The sequence below is a fragment of the Athene cunicularia genome (genome assembly GCF_003259725.1).
Source record: "Athene cunicularia isolate RWA chromosome 3 unlocalized genomic scaffold, athCun1 chr3_part1, whole genome shotgun sequence".
Lineage (NCBI taxonomy): Eukaryota > Metazoa > Chordata > Aves > Strigiformes > Strigidae > Athene > Athene cunicularia.
Window position 1 is genome coordinate 27,137,671 of NW_020799097.1, and position 22,068 is coordinate 27,159,738.

At 36.5% G+C, this 22,068-nt stretch overlaps 1 protein-coding gene across 10 annotated transcripts in view; it reads right to left on the minus strand.

The window, feature by feature from the left end:
- DST (dystonin) overlaps window positions 1–22,068 on the minus strand; it is a 213,352-nt gene that overhangs the window by 126,451 nt on the left and 64,833 nt on the right. For 9 of the 10 annotated variants that reach the window (XM_026845550.1, XM_026845546.1, XM_026845544.1 and 6 more), the window contains 18 exons: window positions 21,884–22,012; window positions 21,607–21,684; window positions 21,337–21,498; window positions 21,132–21,236; window positions 19,366–19,461; window positions 17,905–18,030; window positions 17,357–17,509; window positions 16,951–17,105; window positions 16,690–16,816; window positions 15,361–15,544; window positions 14,222–14,379; window positions 13,719–13,897; window positions 12,542–12,680; window positions 11,562–11,755; window positions 9,155–9,317; window positions 8,407–8,490; window positions 8,206–8,313; window positions 7,358–7,456 (listed from right to left, as the gene is read on the minus strand). In XM_026845550.1, the coding sequence (XP_026701351.1) occupies window positions 7,358–7,456; window positions 8,206–8,313; window positions 8,407–8,490; window positions 9,155–9,317; window positions 11,562–11,755; window positions 12,542–12,680; window positions 13,719–13,897; window positions 14,222–14,379; window positions 15,361–15,544; window positions 16,690–16,816; window positions 16,951–17,105; window positions 17,357–17,509; window positions 17,905–18,030; window positions 19,366–19,461; window positions 21,132–21,236; window positions 21,337–21,498; window positions 21,607–21,684; window positions 21,884–22,012 (2,439 nt within the window). Of the gene's footprint in view, window positions 1–237; window positions 3,010–7,357; window positions 7,457–8,205; window positions 8,314–8,406; window positions 8,491–9,154; window positions 9,318–11,561; window positions 11,756–12,541; window positions 12,681–13,718; window positions 13,898–14,221; window positions 14,380–15,360; window positions 15,545–16,689; window positions 16,817–16,950; window positions 17,106–17,356; window positions 17,510–17,904; window positions 18,031–19,365; window positions 19,462–21,131; window positions 21,237–21,336; window positions 21,499–21,606; window positions 21,685–21,883; window positions 22,013–22,068 lie in introns of all 10 variants that reach the window. The other variant, XM_026845552.1, reaches the window with a different exon arrangement.

The following is a 22,068-nucleotide window of genomic DNA, read 5'->3' on the forward strand; positions in this document are numbered from 1 at the left end:
TTTCCAACACAAACTTTTAAAATAATGTGTTTCTTCTACATTAACAAGCCTCCTACAAAGGTCTAATGAAAAGCTTTTTGTGTCATGTAAGAATGAAGTTGTTCCCTTCACCAGGGTAAGAACGTAAGAAACATTAGAAAGAATACAGGATAGTGATAACGTAGAACTGAAAACAAAAAAGTAGAATAGTAAAAACCAGCACTAGTAAGACAAACCCTCACAAAATGTAGTGTGTACCTCCAAGGGATGCAGTTTTACCACTTCTAATTCATGTTTCGTATCTTCTCCATGTCTAATAGTTTGTCTGGAACTGTGCAGGTTCCTGTTTCTCAAACTGTCCCTTTCAGATGTTCCCAAGATTTGGCTTGCTTTATCAAAAGTTATCTGGAACTGTGTACTCGTTTGAGAAACAAACTCCGTAAAAGACTGTGGGCTTGAATCTTCTTCTAGTGACTGGTTTATTCTTGACATCTGGAACTGCACCTCTCTCGGTATTCTATCATCAGCACTTACATACAGTGTATTTTCTTCTATTTGATCCGATTTAATACCTGATCTCTCCTGCTTCTGCCTTAACAAAGGGGAGCTAGGTTTTGCATGTGAAGGAAGATGTTCAAACTCTCTAGCTGCAGCGTCACTCAGGTAATTGAAATCATTCCCTCTTCTCTCACAGTTCAATTTATATCCAGAATCTTGGAGTTTATTATTTTGCTGAATTTCATTCTGAAATGAAACGAACCTGTGTTCACTCTCTCTGACCTGCCGATCCATTTTCTGTTTCAAGCTCTCAACTGTGCGCTTCTGCACTTCCAATTCTTCCTCAAGCTTCCTGCACTTCTGGTGATAGTCCATTTCAACCTGCTTCCCTTGCTGCAGTTGTTCATGACATTTTTTAAGCCTTTCTTGCAGATCTTCCATTTGCATCTTGTACAACATGATGTTTTCCTCAGCCATATGCTTTTCCTGCTGAAGAGCAACACATTCTAGTTTTATGCCAGAAATGTCCTTTTCTGTAATGCTATGGGATTCCAGTAATTTTTCAACTTTTTTCCTAAATTCCTCTGCAGAGTGTTTAAACTTAATGGATTCTTCCTGAAACAGAATCATCTTCTTGCGTGCCATTTGTTCATCCAGAGTCTTCTGATGGAGTTCATCCTGTAATTTTTTTAATTTACTACTTAGCTCTTGTATATGAGTTTGTTGTAGTTGTATCTTCTGCTCACTCACTCTCTTTTCCATAGTTAGAGCATTCATTTGAGCATTTAGATTTTTAACCTCCCTGTCAACGGTGAGGGCGGATGCACTTTGTTTATCACATTTTTGTTTATATTCACTAGCTAAGTCTTTTGTTTTTGCTAGATCAACTTCTAAGGTTTTGATTTTACATATGAATTCTTGCTCAATTATTGTTTGTTTGTGCAATTGTTCATTTGTTGTACGCAGTTGCTCTTTGAAACCATCTGCTAGGGCTTTTAATGCATCATTTTTCCTCTGAATACTTTGTTTTTCCAAAGTCATCTTCTCTGATTCAGACTGAATTTGCTTCATCAGTAGTTTTGTTTCAGTATTCCATTTATTAAGGTCCTCTATCTTTTCTTTCAATGTTTCTGACACTTGATTACTTTTGGCTAATTCATTCTTCAGCATCTGAATTTCCTGCTGGTTTTCTTTCTCTACTTTTGTTTTCTGAAGCAACTGTTCTTGAATTTTCTTATATTGGTCTTGAAGATTATTTGCTTCTCCTTTGCACGACTGTGTTCTGTGTTCAGCTGCCAGTTTCTCTTTCTGAAGAGCACTGATTTGTGAATTTAAATGTCTGATAGTGATTTCAGTTTTTGTCTGTGATCTAGTTAATTCCTCTACTTCTCTTTTTAGCTGTGTCTTTTCTTGCTGAACAGATTTCAACTCCTCCTGATAGTTCATCTTAATTTTCTTAAGATCTATAGCTTCTTGCATCACTTCTTCAGCTTTACCTGTGGTTTTATGTAGCTGCTTGTCCAGTTCTTTCAACTGTTGCAAATATCCCTGCTCTACCTGATCTTTTTCCTCCAACTTAATTTTTAGGAATTTAACTTCACTATTGACTTTATCTAGTTTTTCTTTTAATAAACGAGATTTTTCTTCTGTTGATGATTTCTGAAGCTCAATTTCATTCAGTTCATATTTCAGGTCTTTAATAGTTTTATCAGCTTTTTTGTTAGCAAGGGTTAGATCATCTATCTTCTGTTTAAGCTCTTCCACCCTTTTGGCTTCTTGTTTCTTCTGGAAGCTTGTAATTTCAGAATCAGTCCTACACTGGCTGCCTTGCCCAGCTGTGAAAGTAGGTAGCAAAGATTCTCTAGTTACAGAGTACTTGCCTTCAATGACCTTTCGTCTGGCTTCAGTTATCTCTCTTTCTGGATTCTTTATTTCTGATAGGTTCCCTTTAAATTCAAGATCTCGTTCCATTTGCTTTATCAGTTTCATAAGTTTCTCCTCTCCTTCTGTTTTTTTCTTCAGCTCCTGCATTAAGGTTTTTTTTTGTTGCTCTAAATCATGAAGATTAGTATCTTTTCTTCTTAGATGCTCTTCAAGGTTTCTTCTGGTAAAAGTGCTTTCTTCTATTTGATTTCGAAAAGCACGGAGGTTTCCTTCCAGTACGCTTCTTTGAGTCTCTGCCTGAAAAATGAGCTGCCTTACACACTCCAACTCTTGCTCTGCATCTGCTTTCTCTTTCTCAATGCTCTCTAGATCCATACGACACTGTTTTGCCTCTTGCTCAGCCTTGGCCTTCTGAAGACAAATCTCTTCCATATCTTTCTGCTGCTTCTTCCGCTCTTTTTCTGCAGCTTCCCTCACTTTAGGGAGCTCCTGTTCAACTTGGAATTTTTGTTTCTTCATATCCTCCAACATCTCCTCAAGAGCTTTTACCTTTCCCATGAGTTTTCTATTCTCATCAATTGTGCTATTTTGCTGTGCCATTAGATCTGAATATGCCTCACGTGCTGATGCTTCCTTATTCTTTAAAATCTGTAAAAGAAAGAGGTAAGCTGTAATGTACTTTTTGTAATACAGTATATGAAATGTGTTAGGCTCTTTGAAAAGCAGAATGGAAAATACTTACTCATATATATACGGTACATCCAGAAAGTAGGATGAGCAGTTCCCACCACCATCACCTTCTCTTGAAGGCTTCAGGGAGTTACCGTTAGCCAAATATGAAACCCTTCACAAAGCGAAGAAGTCCTGAAGCCTCTTACTTCAGCCAGATGCCTCATAGCGGTAAGCAGTGTCAAACAACAGCTCGCATATGCTTTTTCTCCAAACAAATAGGCAGAGCAAACAGTGAGCCAAACACTATGTGCAAGAATTCCCAAGAAGAAAGTGGCCTACCATTTCTGGATCAGTTCAGTAGGAACTGGAAGAAGGATTTTATGCTTGCAAGCAAAAATAACACAAGAGAAGTTTGGAAATCCCCTCCAAGAAAAGAAAGAGTATCCAGAGCTAGAACCAAGATGCATTAGGTGCAGAAAAAGAAGCACATAACCCCCAGTACATCTATGCTCCACAGTGTGCTCCACAGTCCCAATGTCCCCAATGGCTCACCTGGGGGACTGGTAAGAGCACAGCTGCTCTGCAGCATAGATACAGAAATACAAATGTGGTCATTAGGAAAATCCTAGTGAAAACCAGTCAGCTAATAGTCTCCATATATTGGTAGATCAAAGGAAAGATGCATATTCACCAGTAATAATACAGTTGAAACCATACATACCTTGTCTTCATTAGCACTATCATGTCATTAGTTACCAAATGTAACATGAGGTAAGAACACATGTATATTCCTATGATCATATAAACATGGCATGAAGGGTAATGATAGCAACATTTTCTAATAAACACAATGTTGGTTTAGTTCAAATTTGCCATATTTACTTTATTTTTCATATGATATATGAAACTTATTTCCTAAAAGGCTAATGCAAAGGCAGCTTCTTTAGTTCTCTCTTGTGTCACAATTTTGAACAGACCCCAACAAACACAAAACATTTAAATTGGTTTCTTATCAGATCTTTCATGGTCCCATAGACACAAAAATCTAATGTATTATGCTCGAACGAGAAACTAAAAATACAGATAGTCAGAAACTATATCTTATTAGCTTTAATTATTTCTCATTGACATAGCTGAGCATCAGCTGGGTGGAAAAACAGATGGTAAATAAATAGTAATAAATAAACTTAAAAATAAATTTGTAAGAACTTAAAAAATTTAAGCATCTCAGAATGCACAGTAATTAATATATCATTAGCATATTGATTGCTTGAATTACGTTCAATCAACTCGAAATCACTTGACCTCAGCATATTTTGAGATTCAAATGTTGATTTAGATTGCCTTAGAATCATTCTTAAATTAACTGTTTCACTTGCGTTTCATAAAAACTCTGGTACCTTAGTAACAGCTGTGCTCCTTTTCTCTTCATTATCATTGCCTCTTTTTTTTTGCTTTTCTTTTTTTTCAAGTGAGGCTTTTCTCCCTGTTTTTTCACAGAATGTTTTCTGGAGTTCAGTGTTTTTTCCAAGTATCTTTGTGCTATGACCCTTATCTCTACTGTCCATTTCTGCAACTAGCAATAAGTCTTTGCATTTCTGACCCTGTTCCAACTTGTCTTCTCCACTCTGCTTCTCCCCACTTGTATTTATGTTGTCCAAACTGTAAATTTTACCCTGTGATATTTTATTCTCATGTACTTTCTCCCTGTGACTCAAAAGCTTTTTTGGAAAATAATCCTCTCCTCCACAAATAATTTCTGAGAGGGCTATATCTGCATTTAAATCACCAGCATTTCCTAAAAATTCTGTACCTAAATCTGGATCACTTTGCACTAGTGACACTTCAAAATCTAATGGATAAGATTCCGAGACTTTTGCTGCATACTGATTCTCAAAAATATTTTCTGAAAAAAAAGCCAAAGTTTCTTGCATTGTACTCTTGCCTTCATTTGGACTTAAACTTGATTTTTCTAAGATTTCATTTTCTGCTATGAAGTAACGTTTATCCAGAGATACTCTGTGCAGTTTGTTTGTATCCCTTTCAATGCTACCAGAAATGCCTGGAGAGCTCACAGATTGCAAATTTAACTCTGTTTTTTCCTTTCTATCATGCACTGCCACCTCTCTGAAAGAGGATGCAGCTTTCTCTACAGGTATTGCATCCCTTACACCCGAAAGAGAGTCACCCTTTTCACAACACACTTGAAACTCTGTGTCTTCAGAGTTCAACGTATTATGGCTATTACCTTCTGTAAAGTAATGTTCTTTACACTGACATTCTAACTGAGTTCTTGGTGAAGAATGTTGCTGCTTGTAAGGGCTGATATTCATGGCATGCTTTCCAGTTTTTGGAATAACTTCATCTTTCTTCGTTGTTAGCTCAAAGTTAGTTTCTGATTGCATCTCACATTCTTCCTTTGTTGAAACATCATTCCTTGCCTCTCTTGAAAAATTTTTTTCTGTATTTTTTTGTATCATTTTCACTTCAGACAGCTTCTTTGATATTCCCTTTATTTTCTGTCTCTCTCCATTAATACTTTGCTCATTTAACATTTCACCAGGATTGTTATTTACAGTTACACAGATCTCAGCTGAAACAAAACAATCTCTTCCATAATTTTCTTCTTTACTTTGATCACCAAAACCCATTAAATTGTCTTGCTCTGTATGTAGCTTATTTTCTCTGTTGTCACTAATGCTACTTTCTTGACCACTGAAATTTAAACATTGCTTTAATGTTCTATTAGTTTTAATTTTATCGTATCTGTGTACACCTAACTTTCTTCTGTCAGTTTCCAATTTATTTGCAGTGTGTTTAGGTTTACTGGAAGAGTTATCTTTTTGCAAATATTCCACATCCATCATGCTTTCATTAGGTGTGTTTTCCACTCTGAATTCAACAGCTTCATTACATCCAAAACGTTGAAAGACTTCAGCTGACTTCACAGGTTGATGGAGTTCACTCGCTTCTGGTAAGCTCTGAGCACGACAGCATGTAGATTAAATTGAGGTATCATGGAAATCATCTTATTTTTTCCCTTTATTCTGTGCATTCTTAATGCCATTACTGAGAGTTAAGAAGAAAGATTGGCATGGAAGAAATGGAACAATCACAGATTTGAGAGGTCTGATTCTGGGAGAAAAAAAATTATCATTCTTTCTTTGAAAAGGATTATTCATTTTCTTATTTGCTACCCTGATTACAAAGAAAAAACCCATCAAATTACTTTGTGACTGGCAACCTACTTATTTTCAAATAAGCTATCTAAGATTTAGAAGGCTGCCAGAACGTGGAGGAAGATGGGGGGGTGTTTGATTTCCCAAAAAAGCAGTCCTAGAGATTCAGAGCAGACTGAAACTCAAAAGACTTTAAAAGATTCCATTTGCCCTTGGGGAACGTGAAGTCTGTCAGCAATTCACAGGTTTCTTGATCCTTGTTTTAATTCTTGTTCTTTGTTTCACTTTTTATCCTTGATACCATTATTAGTCATACCTCAGTTATAATGGCTACTTATCAACAAACATTATATATTTCCATCAGTATGTTCCACCACTTCATGATGTACAGATACATACTGTTAGTGTTAAAGAGTTTGTCCAGAGGTGTTCAATAGCAAGAAAAGCCAATAAATACAAAGCCAGTACCAGAATTACACAGCATTCATTTAAGAACTCTGTTTTTTTCTGTAATAACAACATTAAAATTTATACCCTTATGAAAGTGTTCTCCAATTTCTATGTAATTTATATAGCACTACATTCAATATGGGCATAATTAATTACAGGACTACACTTAATATGGGCATTATTTTAGAGATATGAACTGTACAGATTATACAAAAATGCTGCAGTCTTAAAAAAATTATTATAATCTTTCAGAGAGAAACATTTCAAAAGAAAGAATTTAAAGGTATTTTTTCTCCATTATTTGGAAGGCTGATTCTGCAGCAAGCATGGATTTTGAGTAATTTGTCTGCACACTAAGCCTGCCCTCATCTTAATGTCTGCGTTCATCCAAAAGATCAAGCCCTAAAATATTAAAGTATTAAAATGCACTGTATGTAACTACATCTCCATCAGAATTTAGTGAATCATATGATCCTTCCGGCTGGAAGAACTGCTAAATGAATGGTATAGGATTTTGCTTATCTGAATGATAACAGTGTAATTTAACACTCCTGCATTCCTTTATGAAATGCAGCATATAAGGAATTTAGTCTTTCATATCTACTGTGTACTTTGTGAATAATTCCAACAGGTATATTGCTCTTTGTCTGCCTAGCTGTTCTTTTTGCTTAGTTGGCTGCCAGGGAATAACCTACCTCTTCCTCTTCCAGTCTTTTCAAAGAGTCACCAGCAAACTTAATGTATTGTGTCATCAAGGTCACTAAGGCAGTGTAACGAGTCCGTAAATCCATGAACTGCAAGAAACAAAGCAGGGGTGGGAAGAAAGATAGAGGGAAATGCTCCCATTAATCTTCAAAGAAGTGATAAACACTACTCTAGAATCTATCCTGATTTTGATTCCAAAATCCTGATTGCAGAATCCAAAGTCCCAATTTTGACTTCAAAGTTGAAGGCCATCAACAGATCAACAGGGTGCACTTGCACAAATAAATCTTAAGGATCTATGAGGAGATCCGTAAGGAGAAGAAACAGGAGACAGTGTTTTGACTTCACAGTCATTCAATTCTTCCCCACTGTAAACACAGGTTATGAGGGACAAGCAGCACTGGTTACCATTCCTCTCTCCAACAGCTAGCAGGGAGACAGATTTATCCTTCCCATCCAAATGAGGCCAATTTGCCCTGGAATCTGTCAAAAGTGTCCAGATCTGGTAAGTTTTACCATAGCAAAGATGAAAGCTCCTTCTCTTTACTGTGATTGAGATCCAGCCCATAGTTCTAAACAGTTTTACTGAGGTACATTTCTCATATATCTTTTTACAATTTGGAGGACTTTTGTTCATCAACAGCAATATACTGTCTCGTTATCTAAATATTGCATAATGACCAATAGAATAACATCATATATCTATACAGAAAAAAAAAAACTTGTTTGGGTTACCCTATTTAATCATTAATAAGTCCAAAATCCCATTCTTGTGTTCGCTCTGCTTTAAGCAAAGACTAAAAAAACCCTATCTTCCTTTCATCGGAAATCCATTTACCTCTTGAATAATGAAGTCTGATGAGCTTTGCATTCTTCGGCGTTTCACTGGAGATTTTTGTTGGGAATCAACCATAGCTCTGTAGGTCATAGTCTGTAACTCATAGTCCTGTAAAAAAAGAAAAATATACAAAATGATTGGCATGCCACATGATACTGAAAGTAAAAAGGAAAGGATTCTAAGTATAATGTTATTTATTACCTTCACAGCAGCTGAGTACTGTTCTGAATACTTCTGGCATTCATCTATTTTGCTTTGTTTCATTTCAATCTCAGAAACCAGCATCTGTAAAATATGAGCCTACATCTTTATCTTAAAAAATTATTTTTCTTACTATTATTATTAGCATTTCTACTTTATCTAACATAATTAAATTTACATAATATGCTCATTTCCATGTGTACAATATGCTCAAAACTATGTCCTGAGCTTTGTCAGGCTTACAGTATAGAACTAGTGAAAAAACCCTGCCAGGTTTAATAGCTGGTAAGTGAACTTAAAACAAAATCAAGAATATACCATTTTGTGCATACAATTTGTTATTCTGTCTCTTATTTAAGCTGCATTTCCTTCTTGCAGGAAACAGCTGTTGAGTTTAGCTCTGCTTTCATGAAAATATTTCTATGTCCATAAATACCAAGAGCAGTATTGAATAAAAAAAAGATGTGAGAAGGAGGGTCCAGAATTTTAGGCACTAAGGATTTGCTCTTCTTATAGATTTGAGGATCAAAACAATCTGGTCTATAAAATGGCAATAGTCAGTGAGTGATATATTCATGTTAGCTGCATTATAAACCTAAAACTGTAAAAGCTGGTACTGACTTGGAATTTTACAGTAAGGGATGAGGTACATAAGCACCTCATATCAAGAAATAAGACTGACATCACTGATACTTTAATTCTTCAGTCATTACAGCACTGCTTTCCTACAATGAGATCCCTTTCATACCTTATGTTGGTTCAGCTGTTTAGCCAATGCTTTGCTATTTTCAGGATGAATTTCTTGAATCTTTCGCTGAGTATCTTCTACTTGTTGAATCCAAGTGTCCAAAGAATTGTAAGTATCTTTGTAATACTTCAGAGATTTATTAATACCTTCTAAGTCACGCAACCTGATTTTATTTCAGAAGATAAACCAAGGGGAGAAGACGCATATTAAAGATAAGAAGTATAACACTAAGCCAAATACAGCTTCAAAGGCTTCAGATGCCTTAGCTTTGCTATAGCTCACACTATAAACATACTAAGATAACACTAGCTGAATGCCAAGTTAACTTCTCAAACACAAAGATTTCCAGCTTACCAAGCCTTTTTCTTTGTCAGAAATGACACCCAACTGAGATACTACTACATATATGCAGAAGAAACTAAACTGCTTGAAACTCCATGAGCACAGGAAACCCCAAGCAAGAGGAAGGGCTCTGCAACAGCAATTAATTCTGTCGTAAGAACTGACAGTACTTCAAGTGTGACCTATGTGACTCAAGGCATGTGCTGCACTGTGATGGAGTTAAGTAGTGCTTCTCCACACTATCTGAACCTCCCACAAAACAACAGGAGTTACACTAAAGCTAAAGACTTATGATATTCTAATGTGTGAAAGCAAATGATCCTTTAAGCCCATTTTTATATCATGTTTTTGACCGGAAAAGAGAGTGCTGTGTATTTCTTGAAAGTGGTTTCCATACTGATGAGAACACTGACAGTTTATCTTTCATGATCCCTATACTGTTACTTCAAAGATCATAAATATGACCACTCCAAAACACTGCAGGATAAACACACTTACTAAACGACTTTTTATCATTTGACTTGGAATTAATACTTTGAATCACTCTAGTGTTGTTCTCAAGATGCCGAAAGAAGACTGAAAAAGAGCAAGCAAAGGAAACCGCACTGCTCAGGTTTCATACTTATGCATGTTTTAAAGCTAATAACCATGAAATTGAGAAAGGATCATGATAACTGTAGCCAATATTTGTACATACTTTTTGTATAATGATCATCAGTGTCAAGCTGTTAGGAAGCAGCAGAGAGAACATTTGCAGAAAGCAGCTTGTTTACAACTCCATGCTGCAACTACCACAATCTGTCCTATTTATGCTAGAAGGCACTATGTATTAACAGTCATTTTTCAGCATATTCTGTTTAGGATACAGTCCTGTGAGGAGAGCATGTGGTTCATGTTTGCTCTCTGATGAAATACGGACACTTCAGTACCTCATAAAACTACTATTTTATCATTTAAATTATGTCACGCAATCGAATTATGAAGAATTTGAGGTGGATTTAAAGCTAGACATTCTGCAGTCAGTTTTAAGTAAGTCAGCTTTTGTCCATCTTCCTTTTAACTTCCAGCATTGTTAAAGAGAGACGAATAAATTAGTTAATTATATGTGAATAACGTCAATATTGCACCTGAATGGATATTCACCCCTTAAAAAAGGAGGACAAAAATGTGAAAGGTTATTGTGTGAACATTTATATCAACAGTGCTATCTTTGATGCTCTTGTTCAGGTTATCTATAAAGACAAAACTGAAGTAAATTTTAAAGGAAATAAATTCAGGCTGTATAGTACAGACATCCTTAACTTGCCTTCCTTAACATTACCTATATGTAAAGGAAACAGAACTGTGCAGACTGAAGGTAAAAGTATTTCCAGGAATGTCATGTATAAACATCCAGAATTACAGGTAGGTATGTTCTGCTGCATCTGCACATCTGTGTAGGCAAGTGCATTTGAGTAACATTCTCCAATATCATCATGACAATAATAGTGAAGGGCTTAATTTAGAGCAACATCTCAACTGGATATTGAGGCTGCATGAAAACAGTAGTACACCAAAAGAAAATGGTGGCACTTCACCAGAAGTTACTGCAGTGAAATTATCACAGAAGTCAATGGAAGCTAGGGACTTCCAGACTTAGCATTTGAGTCATTAAAAGCAAGTTAACATGAATCCAATCATAACTGATAAATCAACTCATTAGTTTAGCTTGTCAGAACTAATTATGAGGAGAAACAGATGGTATTTCCATAGTACAGCAAGCCATTTCTGCAAGCTTTTTTTTTTTGAAAGAAAAAAGACAATTTATCTCTACTGTGTTTCAGTAAGTTGTAAGTAAATAAGGTTTCTATATCTATTAGTGCTCAACAGTCACAGACATTGCCTGTGGAGAAGTGATACAACCATGTCAACAGCACAGAAAATGTAAGAATCCTTGATCTTAGCACATTTCACAAACAGTTCAGAAAACTATGCTGACATATTTCCACATTCATTTCTCATTATTTTTCCTCAGAAACAAAACAGCATAAAACATGAAGAGATTGTAATAAAAAGTTATACAAACCTATTTTCAATTTGAGAATGAATGTTTTGCCACCTTTCGGCTAATTGATCAACTTTTTCTTTGTGCCAGTCAAAGTCAAGATCACGTTCCTTGTGCATTTTAAACATCTGATCACTGATCATCTTTGCCTTCTGCAGTTCATCCTCTAAAGCATGGAACACTTGTCTTTTCTCATCTACTTCAGATCTCCATTGCTATTATGTGATAAATTATAAAATGTAAATAACTCTTAAATTATGACACTATTTTATCAATTTTTACATAGTAAAATGCATAAATTAATAAATGAAAAATGTTTAAATTAATATTTTACTTCTGGTTGCTCAAACACTGGAATGGCACCAGAAGGGGTCTGAAGCAACTAATTAGCTATGATTTGCAAAATAATTCTAACTGCATCCCTACAACACATAGATCAAAACACAGACAGCAAAGTAACACGTTTATCTTCTAAACGTTTCAAAATATCATTAAGCAGATGCCAATCATTCTAACAAAAAAGAATTATCGTTTTCAACATTAAAATGAGTTATATACAGTACAGAAAAAATGCTATACTTCAACCCTATCCTTTCTCAAAGATATCTGCCAAACCTCCTATGAAACCCTGATTAGTATACCATAGCACTAGCAGGAATGTTACTGTGGCCACATTTATGTAATACATTTATGTTACCTTAAGTGTATATTACCTTTTGGAGAGCCAAAAAAATCTTACTGCAGCATTATCAAGTGTCACTCTTTGAAGTTCAGATACTTCAAGGCATATCCTAACAGCAGGAATGCACACTCAAACTATCCAATTCCTAATGCTCCAAAGCTATCTTTTTTTTTGGATTTGTCAATTCTAACACAGACCTTCCTCCAAATATACAAGCCAACATTGTAGAGTATAGCATAACCAAAACAGGTCTTGTAAGACAGCTCATTCTCCTACCATTTTTTGATTTGCCCATGAAAAGGCACCAGCCAGCTTTTACCTTCAATGTACCCATCAGATTTTCAATATTGTTTTTGTCAGCCGTTACTGCTTCCTCTTCACACAACTTAGTTTCGTATAGTTTTACTAATGATTCTGCTCCTTGGATGTTCTTCAGCACCAAATTTACAGTTTTTAATCTGAAAAATAGTAATATCCTGTTAACTGAACCACCAATAACAACATTCAACACACCTGTGTTTTTTAGCCTTTCCAAGTCATGGGGTACCACCCATTTATACAATGTTAAAATGTTAACTCCCTTTTCCTTGATCAGTATTATTACAGAATCACAGAATCATCTAGGTTGGAAAAGACCTTGAAGATCACCCAGTCCAACCATTAACCCAACACTGACAGTTCCCAACTACACCACATCCCTCAGTGCTATGTCAACCATACTCTTAAACACCTCCAGGGATGGGGACTCCACCACCTCCCTGGGCAGACCATTACAACGCCCAACAACCCCTTCTGTAAAGAAATGATTCCTAATATCCAGTCTAAACCTTCTCTGGTGCAATTTGAGGCCATTACCTCTTGTCCTATCACTTATTACTTGGTTAAAGAGACTCATCCCCAGCTCTCTGCACCCTCCTTTCAGGTAGCTGTAGAGGGCGATGAGGTCTCCCCTCAGCCTCCTCTTCTCCAGACTAAACACCCCCAGTTCCCTCAGCCGCTCCTCGTACGACCTGTGCTCCAGACCCTGCACCAGCTCCGTTGCCCTTCTCTGGACACGCTCGAGTCATTCAATGTCCTTTTTGGAGTGAGGGGCCCAAAACTGAACACAGGAATCGAGGGGCGGCCTCAGCAGTGCCAAGTACAGGGGTCAGATCCCTTCCCTGTCCCTGCTGGCCACGCTATTGCTGACACAAGCCAGGATGCCATTGGCCTTCTTGGCCACCTGGGCACACTGCTGGCTCCTGTTCAGTTGGCTGTCAATCAACACCCCCAGGTCCCTCTCCGACTGGCAGCTCTCCAGCCACTCCTCCCCAAGCCTGTAGCGCTGCTGGGGGTTGTTGTGGCCCAAGGGCAGCCCCCGGCATTTGGCCTTATGGAAACTCCTATAGCTGGCCTTAGCCATACTAATATTCGTACTAGTGTCTTTATATTTCATTCAATTTGAAAGGAAAAATGTAAACTAAAACACATATGCTGGGAGATGGCCTATTACATACTTTTCTATGTAAATAGAAGACATGGAATAAACTTGGTTCATGTTCTGAATAACAACATTGAGCTCAGAGCGCAGAGTAGGGACTGAAGGTGAACCAGCAGCTTGACTGAAAAACTCTTCACATTTATCTGTGATGACTCCCAAGTCATCCTTCAGTCGATCCAGTTCTTTCTTCAGTTTCTGTAAAAAGAAAGGTGATTGACAGTGCTTTCATCCTACATCAGCCTGATGCATACTTTACATTTCATTATCAGTACAGGTCTACTCTCCCTTTGATTGTTTCATGTGGATGCCCTTAAAATTTTTTTAAAAGGAACGTATGATTAAGAAGGAAACTAACAGTCTCCATTTATTGGCACTTTTTTTTTTCTCACAAACACAAGCTTGATCTTTGACTCTTGTCTTTTCAAGGTGCACTGCAAACCTTCTAGCTACAGTCAACATGTCTGGATATATTTTAAAATAAAACTCTTCTAAGTAAAACAGCCTTTCTCAAAGGCTCACCTCTTGCTCTGAAATCCTAAACACACTTTCATGTAGATCATCCCTTTCCATTGGAGTTCGGATCTGTCTTATTAACCGCTCCTCACAAGTTTCCAGCTGTAGTCTGATATTTCTGACTTCAGAGATGTATAGATTGTAAATAGATTCTTCCTGCTCCTCTGTTGAAAGAAACAAGGCACATGTTAGTGAACAAAGCCATGATGTCATTTTCACCATGTCTTCTCAAGGAACACTTTATGAAGTCACCATTTTACAGGTCTTTCTTGAGTGGCTGAAATTCCATCAGTTTCCATTGGAATTTTGGCTGCAAGTCAAATTTTAAAAATACTTACATTTTATAGGTATTATTAGATCACCTTCTCACACATGAAAAATTAGTGGACACCAATCCAAAGCACAGGCATCACCACTATGCAGACACTGCTAAACTCAGTGACTGATTCTTTCAGTTAGATGATAGCAGGCACAACAGTACAGTAAACCCCCAGGGCTTTTTTTTTTTTAAACCTTCTCTTTTGAATGCACAGAGCAACACATCTTTCCTTAAGTATAGTGAAATATACTACTACAGTAATCAGCTTTGCACTACTGTATTTGTGTAAGTCATTAGCTACTTGACAGTAAATCAGAAAGATATTTTAAGCTTTCTGTTCTTAGTGTATTTAAAAACAGTTAAGAGAGCAGTAACTACAGGCATTTTGTGGAGCTAGGAAAATATCTAGGACACTTTCCTTACCTTAAAAGCATGAAAAAAGTTCTAATTCTTTTATGAACTCAACAAAGTAATCAAGTTGCATTTCCAACATTCAGAAACAAGGCTGGCATGACTAAGTGAGCTGTAATGTACATAATAAATTCCTGGGTGTAAAATTTTTTGTAGCACTCTGTGTATTAAGTAACATATCAATATTTTTACATAACTTAATATATACAAAATGAAAAATACTTAGAGCTTCTGTACAATGCAGTTGTGCACACTGTTAAAACGATGACTCTATCTGTGGAGAAGAACTGGGGCATTAACAATATCAATACAGTAAAATGGGTAATTCACTAGACCTTGTATTCAGAGAGAAGTTTCACAGAGAACTACAATATCTCTTGTGAGGGCATCTTTCTACTGTTCTCAGCAGTTTTACCTCTTTCTGCAGATTTCAGAAGCTCTTGATAGTATTGCTTGCAAACACTAACTTCCCTTTCCAGCTGTGCTGTATCAGAACTTGTAAAGATTTTGGACTCCTGGCTATCTTCCACAAAATCATCAAAGCGGGACTGCAAATTGCTTAGAACCTGCTGATGTTCACCGGGTAGCATTGTCTTTATCTGCAACAGATTATAAATCCAAGGCATGGTCAGCAATGATGCATCATTCACACAGTGCCCTATAACGCTTTTTATGAAAAAGCAATATTGATCAATTACTAAGATTGCGAAGTCAAAGAATTGAGGTTCTGAAAGCTTGTTGTTCCTAAGCTGGAGTCCACTTGACAGCTGATAGTTTGCACTCACTATAAAATCCTTTTCCATCTTTAATGCCAGTAATGGGCTGTGTTAAGCCAGCCCTACATCAGACACTATCTCTCCATCTAATGCCATGTAGCAACAAACTAAGAGTTAGCAAGTCATACAAGTAGGGACACTTCCAAGAATTATCTCAGATTCTTTCTTTCTAACAGAAAATATGGGAAATCAGGGGTAAAAATGCCATTTTGGGTATTGTAAATATTATTGCAACAGTTTGTAGAAAAATAAACACCAATGTTGTACAATAAATTATTATATTAAATAGTGTTATGCTATACATCTAACATTGTGTAATTCAGTGATCTCACACAGTTTCAGCCAGAAAGCATAGTATTTTTAATCTATATCACTATTTCATTTCTGACTAATTGATCTCACCTAGCTATTTAACAATTCAAGTTACAGACATGTATAAGAATGAAAAAATGCCATTACAGAGGAATGAGCGTTCAGCTGCCTTCAGCTTGAAAGACTGAATGTCACTTCACAGTTGTTCCGTTGTTACTAAGAAGTTGCAGCATGAGGAAATAATGTGTGCTTCCATTAAGATTAACCTTAGCTTCCTTAAACTAATCTCCTCAGATATCTTAACATAAATGCAGAAAGGTAGACTCTTGCAGAACATCCAGATTTAGTCGCTATTCATTGCTTTTGAGATATTCTGTCCCACTCCTGACAAGAGGAGACTAGAATGATGAGCACAAAAAGGCTGCAGGTAGTTTTCATGACAGCACCTCTTTGCTCCTTTCCCAGCTGTATCTGTATAAAGGTGCTCAGATCAAGGCAGGATGCTGCACAGGCATAACCACCATGGCCACTGCCAACTATTCCCAGAAGGAAGATAAGGATTGATGCAAATTGTTGATTATACAGTATTTCTGGGAAGTGTAGCCTATGACTTCCCAGTAAATGGCTAAGAGGCCCTTCTTAGACATAACACATACCGAGGCAACATTGCCAGCTCGAACAGCTTCAATTTCATTTGTCAGGTAACGCCAGGACACCACACTCTTCATGTTTACATGTGACTCATGCCAAAGGGCCAGAACATTCTGAAATTGCTGTTCAATCCTGAAACATAAGACTCCAACTTTAGATCAGAGTAACACATGAAAGAGGAAAAAAAAAAAGTTAGACATTATTTTAACCCAAGCTTCATTGAAATTAATTTTAAAAGAAAATGGGTGATTTTGTTTTGTCCCTACCTGTTGGCTGTATCTATTGCTTCTTTGTTTGGTGGAGGAACTGTAAAGCACACAGATGGAACCATGGCCTCATTACCACTCGGGCTAATGACTTTCCATTTAGCACGATGGGAATTGTTTGCTAACACACACTCATCGTCTTTGTAAATTGTTATCTAGTATTAACAGAAAAGCAGAATAATTTAATGAGCCAAGCATTACAAAACACTTTTAAAAAGAACTTCTGCAAATGGTGTCAACAAGTAAGTAACAGCACAACAGAAACAATGTTCAACACAAGGATTTGCTCTTGTTTACTAGGGTGGAAGAAATTTAGAGCCCAGCATTCTCCAGGAACATGTTAATTAATGAAACTTTGCTGAATTCTCATGTCTGTAATTGATTTGCAGAAATTCGAGTTTCTAACCTCAATTTGTCTATAGTCACAGATGGCTTTAATTGGGATGGATGTTTTGAGTATACAGTCAGGGTTCCTTGGTTTCAGCTGAATTATTGCCTTTGCTCTCCCCACAAGGCCCGCCACTGTGCTCTTATACTGCAAGAGTTGTTCTTTTTCTTCCTAAAACAGTTAAGAAAAGAATACGTCATAAGAGATGGCCAGAATACAGTGCTGCTTCTTTGATCCTGTTAAGCTTTTCTTTTCCTGACTTCTTTTACTGTGTTTCTTAGAAGCAACATATTTTACAAGAACAAAGTATCTTTCTGAAACCACTGGTTTCCCACAACAACTGATACTCTAAAAGATAAAGAAAGAAATAAAACTATTTTCAAGTTATGAGAAACAGTCATTACACATGGACTGATGCAATTATTTAAGTTCTAAAAAATACATCTTTTTTTTTTTCCCCCTTCACTTTAAAGGAAAATTTTAACACACGCTTTTTATATCCAACTATAATCTACACATTTCTTGTTTAATTGTAACTCACATTAATAGGATCCCAGAATTCTTACCATAGATTCCTGGACAAGGTCTTCCAGCCTATGAAGGCTGCTTGATCTATCACAACTATACTTTCGGTATATGGTATCTTTCAAACTCTTTAAATATTCCATGGCTTCTTTGGCATCACTGAAAAACTAGAATGAGATAAACACGCAGGTTATTTTTAAACAACCTAAAAAGTATACACACAGATACATTATGTTTTCTTTAAGTGCTGACTTTTAAAAAATAATCTTTTCTAGTAGCTTGAAGTGATCACTGCACCACAAATCACTATTCATGATCTTATGTCTAAATGTACTCTTCAAGAAGGCACATGTTTTAACACCAGTTATTTTCAGTACTATCTACATGCAAAATTAATTCAGCAGTTACTGAACCTCAATTAATTACTGTTCCTGGAATGGAAAAATTTTCTCAAGTGATTCTTGCTTCATTTGGAATTACAATTACTTTCATATATAAAGATCAGACAAAACCTACAAGCTGTAGCAAACAAGATGCATAATTCAGAGAGCACAGTGAAGCAAACATTTTGTGCGGGACGGGAAGTGAGCTGCCACACTTGGCAGTTCTGCATGGGCATCTGCACTTCCAAACTAGGGTCCTGGTTAAGCAAAAATGGGAAGGGAAACATCCTGTGATAATCCTCACCCCATTCTATCCCTGAAACTTCACTTCTTAAATCCAGAATTCCCATTTCTTCCCCCTACCACTAGGAGCCAAATAACTCAACTTTGTCTTCTCCAGAGTCCATTTCCTAACTCTGGCCTCTCACCCTTCTCAGTCTGTAAGCATCTCATACCAACATCACCCCCCTTTCTCTTCAACCACCCAACCCACAAGACACTAAGGATTAAACTTTATAATTTAAATATAAGAGTAAATTTTTTAAAAAAGTAAAACCCTCTTGAATCTTCACTGCTTGTGCGTATAATTGTGAAACCCTTAAATCTTTGATCCTCATGCATGTAACTGAGCATTGCATCATTTGCTGAGTATGTAAATTAGTGATAATCAGAAAGCTGTTTTGTTAGGCATGTCTCCTGTCAGGGTATTCTCTGCTCTATTAATTATTAATGCTGTACATTCCATTTCTATTTAGGTAGTTCTGGAGCAGCTACCTAGAATATGTTGTCCCTTGGCCATCACTAACCACCCTCAACCCTACATCATCCACAGAAGCTGTATTGATGGCAATTGTGCATGACAGGGAGAGAACACAGCTTCATTCTCAGAGCCTCTACTTGCAGCTGCAGCACTCTGAAGAAATGTCTGGCCAGATTTTCATCTACTGTGAACTGATATAACTGTAGTGAAGACAGTACAAGTGGGGTAACATCTGATGATTGCACATAACAAATGTCAATTTTACAACTACTATAAGAGAGCAACTAGGACCTTCAGTGGAACTTTCTGACTACGGAAAAAATTTAAAACATGCACATTTTTATTGATTACTTTCTTACCTCAAAATATGCAGCGTTTTCTCTCAAATGTTGTTCAACACAGTGACAGAGCTGAAGAATCCAGCTCCACTGTGTCTGCATGGCAGCTCTATAGGCCTTTAAGGAAGAGAGATATATTTTACAAAAGGAAATGAAAACTGAAGTGTGCATACTTTACAGAATTTAGGAAACACAAAAGTAATATAGCAAACACAAGCATCTCAACCTGACCTCATCACCCAGGAAAAGCAAACTGCAGCAAGGAAAATTCCAATTAGACCTGAAAAAACCCTGTCACTACAGCACAGTCAAACATAACAAAATTTGCCCAGAAGGGCTGTGAAATCACCATCCTTGGTCATGTTCAGAATTCAGCCAAACAAAGCCCTGACACTGCTTTCAGCAGGGGCTGGACTACATTTAATGAGGTTCTCCCAGTCTAACCTCATCTACCATTCTGTGTCTCTATTTATTCAATCAAATTAGCTGGATTCTTGCCTAGACACAAATTGGATATTAAAGAAATACTGAATACACAATAAAAATAATTAACGTATATTTTGTGTAATGTATAATTTTGTGTAACAGCTGCACAGGAATTTAAAGAACATAACCCTACTCGCATGATGCCTCCTATACTGTCTGCAGTGTGCTGCCACTAGCAATGCAGTGAACGGGTGTTCACCAGCAGAGGGTACTCTTGACTTTATGAAATTAGCCAAAAGTCTCAATTTTTCAATTCTTTATGGTTTTCCACTGGTATTTCCATTGATGCATTAATGCATAGATTCTTCTATAGAAAAGGCATACATTTCTTTCTCTCTTTTTTTTTTTTTTTTTTTTTCCCTGTAACCTGCATAGTCATCTTCACTGCAATGGCCTGTTTTCATAATACATATCTTTAAAATATTCATATAGTAAGTCTAATACACTGATAAGAACCCATTAGAACAGCATATACTTTTAAAGAGTAGAATTCCCCACACTGCAGTCTATTATTATTCAAAGTAAAGGTTATGAAGAAGGCAGGAAGGGAGAAGTTTTCATGTTTCCAATTTACACAGATATAAACTCACTGAGCTGAAGAACCCTAAAAATCCATCTTCTCTGACTATTTTTTCATTCTTCACACCCACTCTTTTCTTAAAGATCTACAGGGAAAAGCATTTTACATTCTCCTTTGGAAACCTGTTATGACCCTGTAACAGCTACAATAAATTTTCTGCAAAACTGTAATATAGAGCTTGATTCAAGTCTGAAGTAAATCACAACACCTGATCCAACTTTTAACATTCAAACAATTTTCATTATTCACTGACAAGTTATGAAACCAACCCTAAACCAGTATAGGAACCCATACATATAGTAATAACTATAAAAGCTTTACTGAAACTTCTTTCAATCCAACATGAAAGAAAAACCACGTAAGGACTGTTCTGTGCCCTCAGTTTGCCAATGCAATTTGTATAAATAACTCTAGAAGCTGCACGCATGACCAGAAACGTCTGTTACAGCCCAACTCTGGAAATTTTAATTTTAGACTTTAGGGGAATTTTATCTAAGGAATCCAAGATGTAACCATAACTTTACAGAACTGTTTTTACTTTTTGGGAACTGAAAGATAGATACAACAGAGATGAGGAAGAGGGAAAAAAAAAGCCCCCGTTATTCAGAGTCTTGTTGTTTAATTTCCTATGACTTAGCACTTCCCTTCTTTTCCCCAAAAATTTAAAGTCTATTCAATCACAAAACTGTTTCTTGTTTGTGTGCTGTTTTTACTAACTTACCTCAATGGTTAGCCTGGCTGGGTGATTCTCAAGAAGCAATTGCTCAGCAATTTCTTGTACTGATTTAATAACTTCTTCTTTTTGATCAAGTTCTCTCATTAATTCCTTTTTTCCAGACAAATAAAAGATAGAAATGTTTTAGAAAACTCTTAAGTTCTTAAAGATGATTTAATAATTTCTTCTGGAATATACTAACAATACATACAGCATGGTATTCTTTTTTTCTTGTTATATTGGGGTTTCTTTCACTCCAGTCATATGCAACCTCTTCCTCTTCTTTTTCATTCAGCCATATCAGCTCTCTAGTAGCACGAGACACAAAATTGTGAAGAGTATCCAGATGTCTTTCCTGATTTCTTGATGTGTTCTTTATTAAAAAGAAAAAAAGATTTACAAAAATCAGAATTTAAATCTCAGCCCTTATCAAAAATGATGCATACTGAAAAGCTGAACATCAAAGAGGTGTGACACTTACCAGGAGTTTTGAATACTGACTCTCCAGTTTGTGCAATTTTTCTGCATAACTGAGTTTAAGAGGCGCAGTCATTTGGATCTGTATTTGGTATATGAGGGCAAAAGACAACAAAAAGGTCAGACATGTTAAATCATTAGATCTGATTTCATGATAAATTATCTAGAGATTAGAATAAAAGTAACTGTGAAACCCAAACACAGTTCTAAAATTTTAAAATTCAGTTTATATGTCACCCAGTAAGAAAGTAACTGAAGAAATAAAAAATATGGTGCCATACCTCACTGATTTTAGCTTCTTTAAGGCTGGATTCAAATTCCTCAATAGCTTTGTGGACGTTTTTGTGATTTTCTAAATGGCTTTCAACACTTGGTAAATCTGAACCCCATTCTGCTCGATCAAGTTGCACCTTACAAACCAGAAGGAAAAATTAGCCATGATCTACAAGAAGTAAACGTAATAATT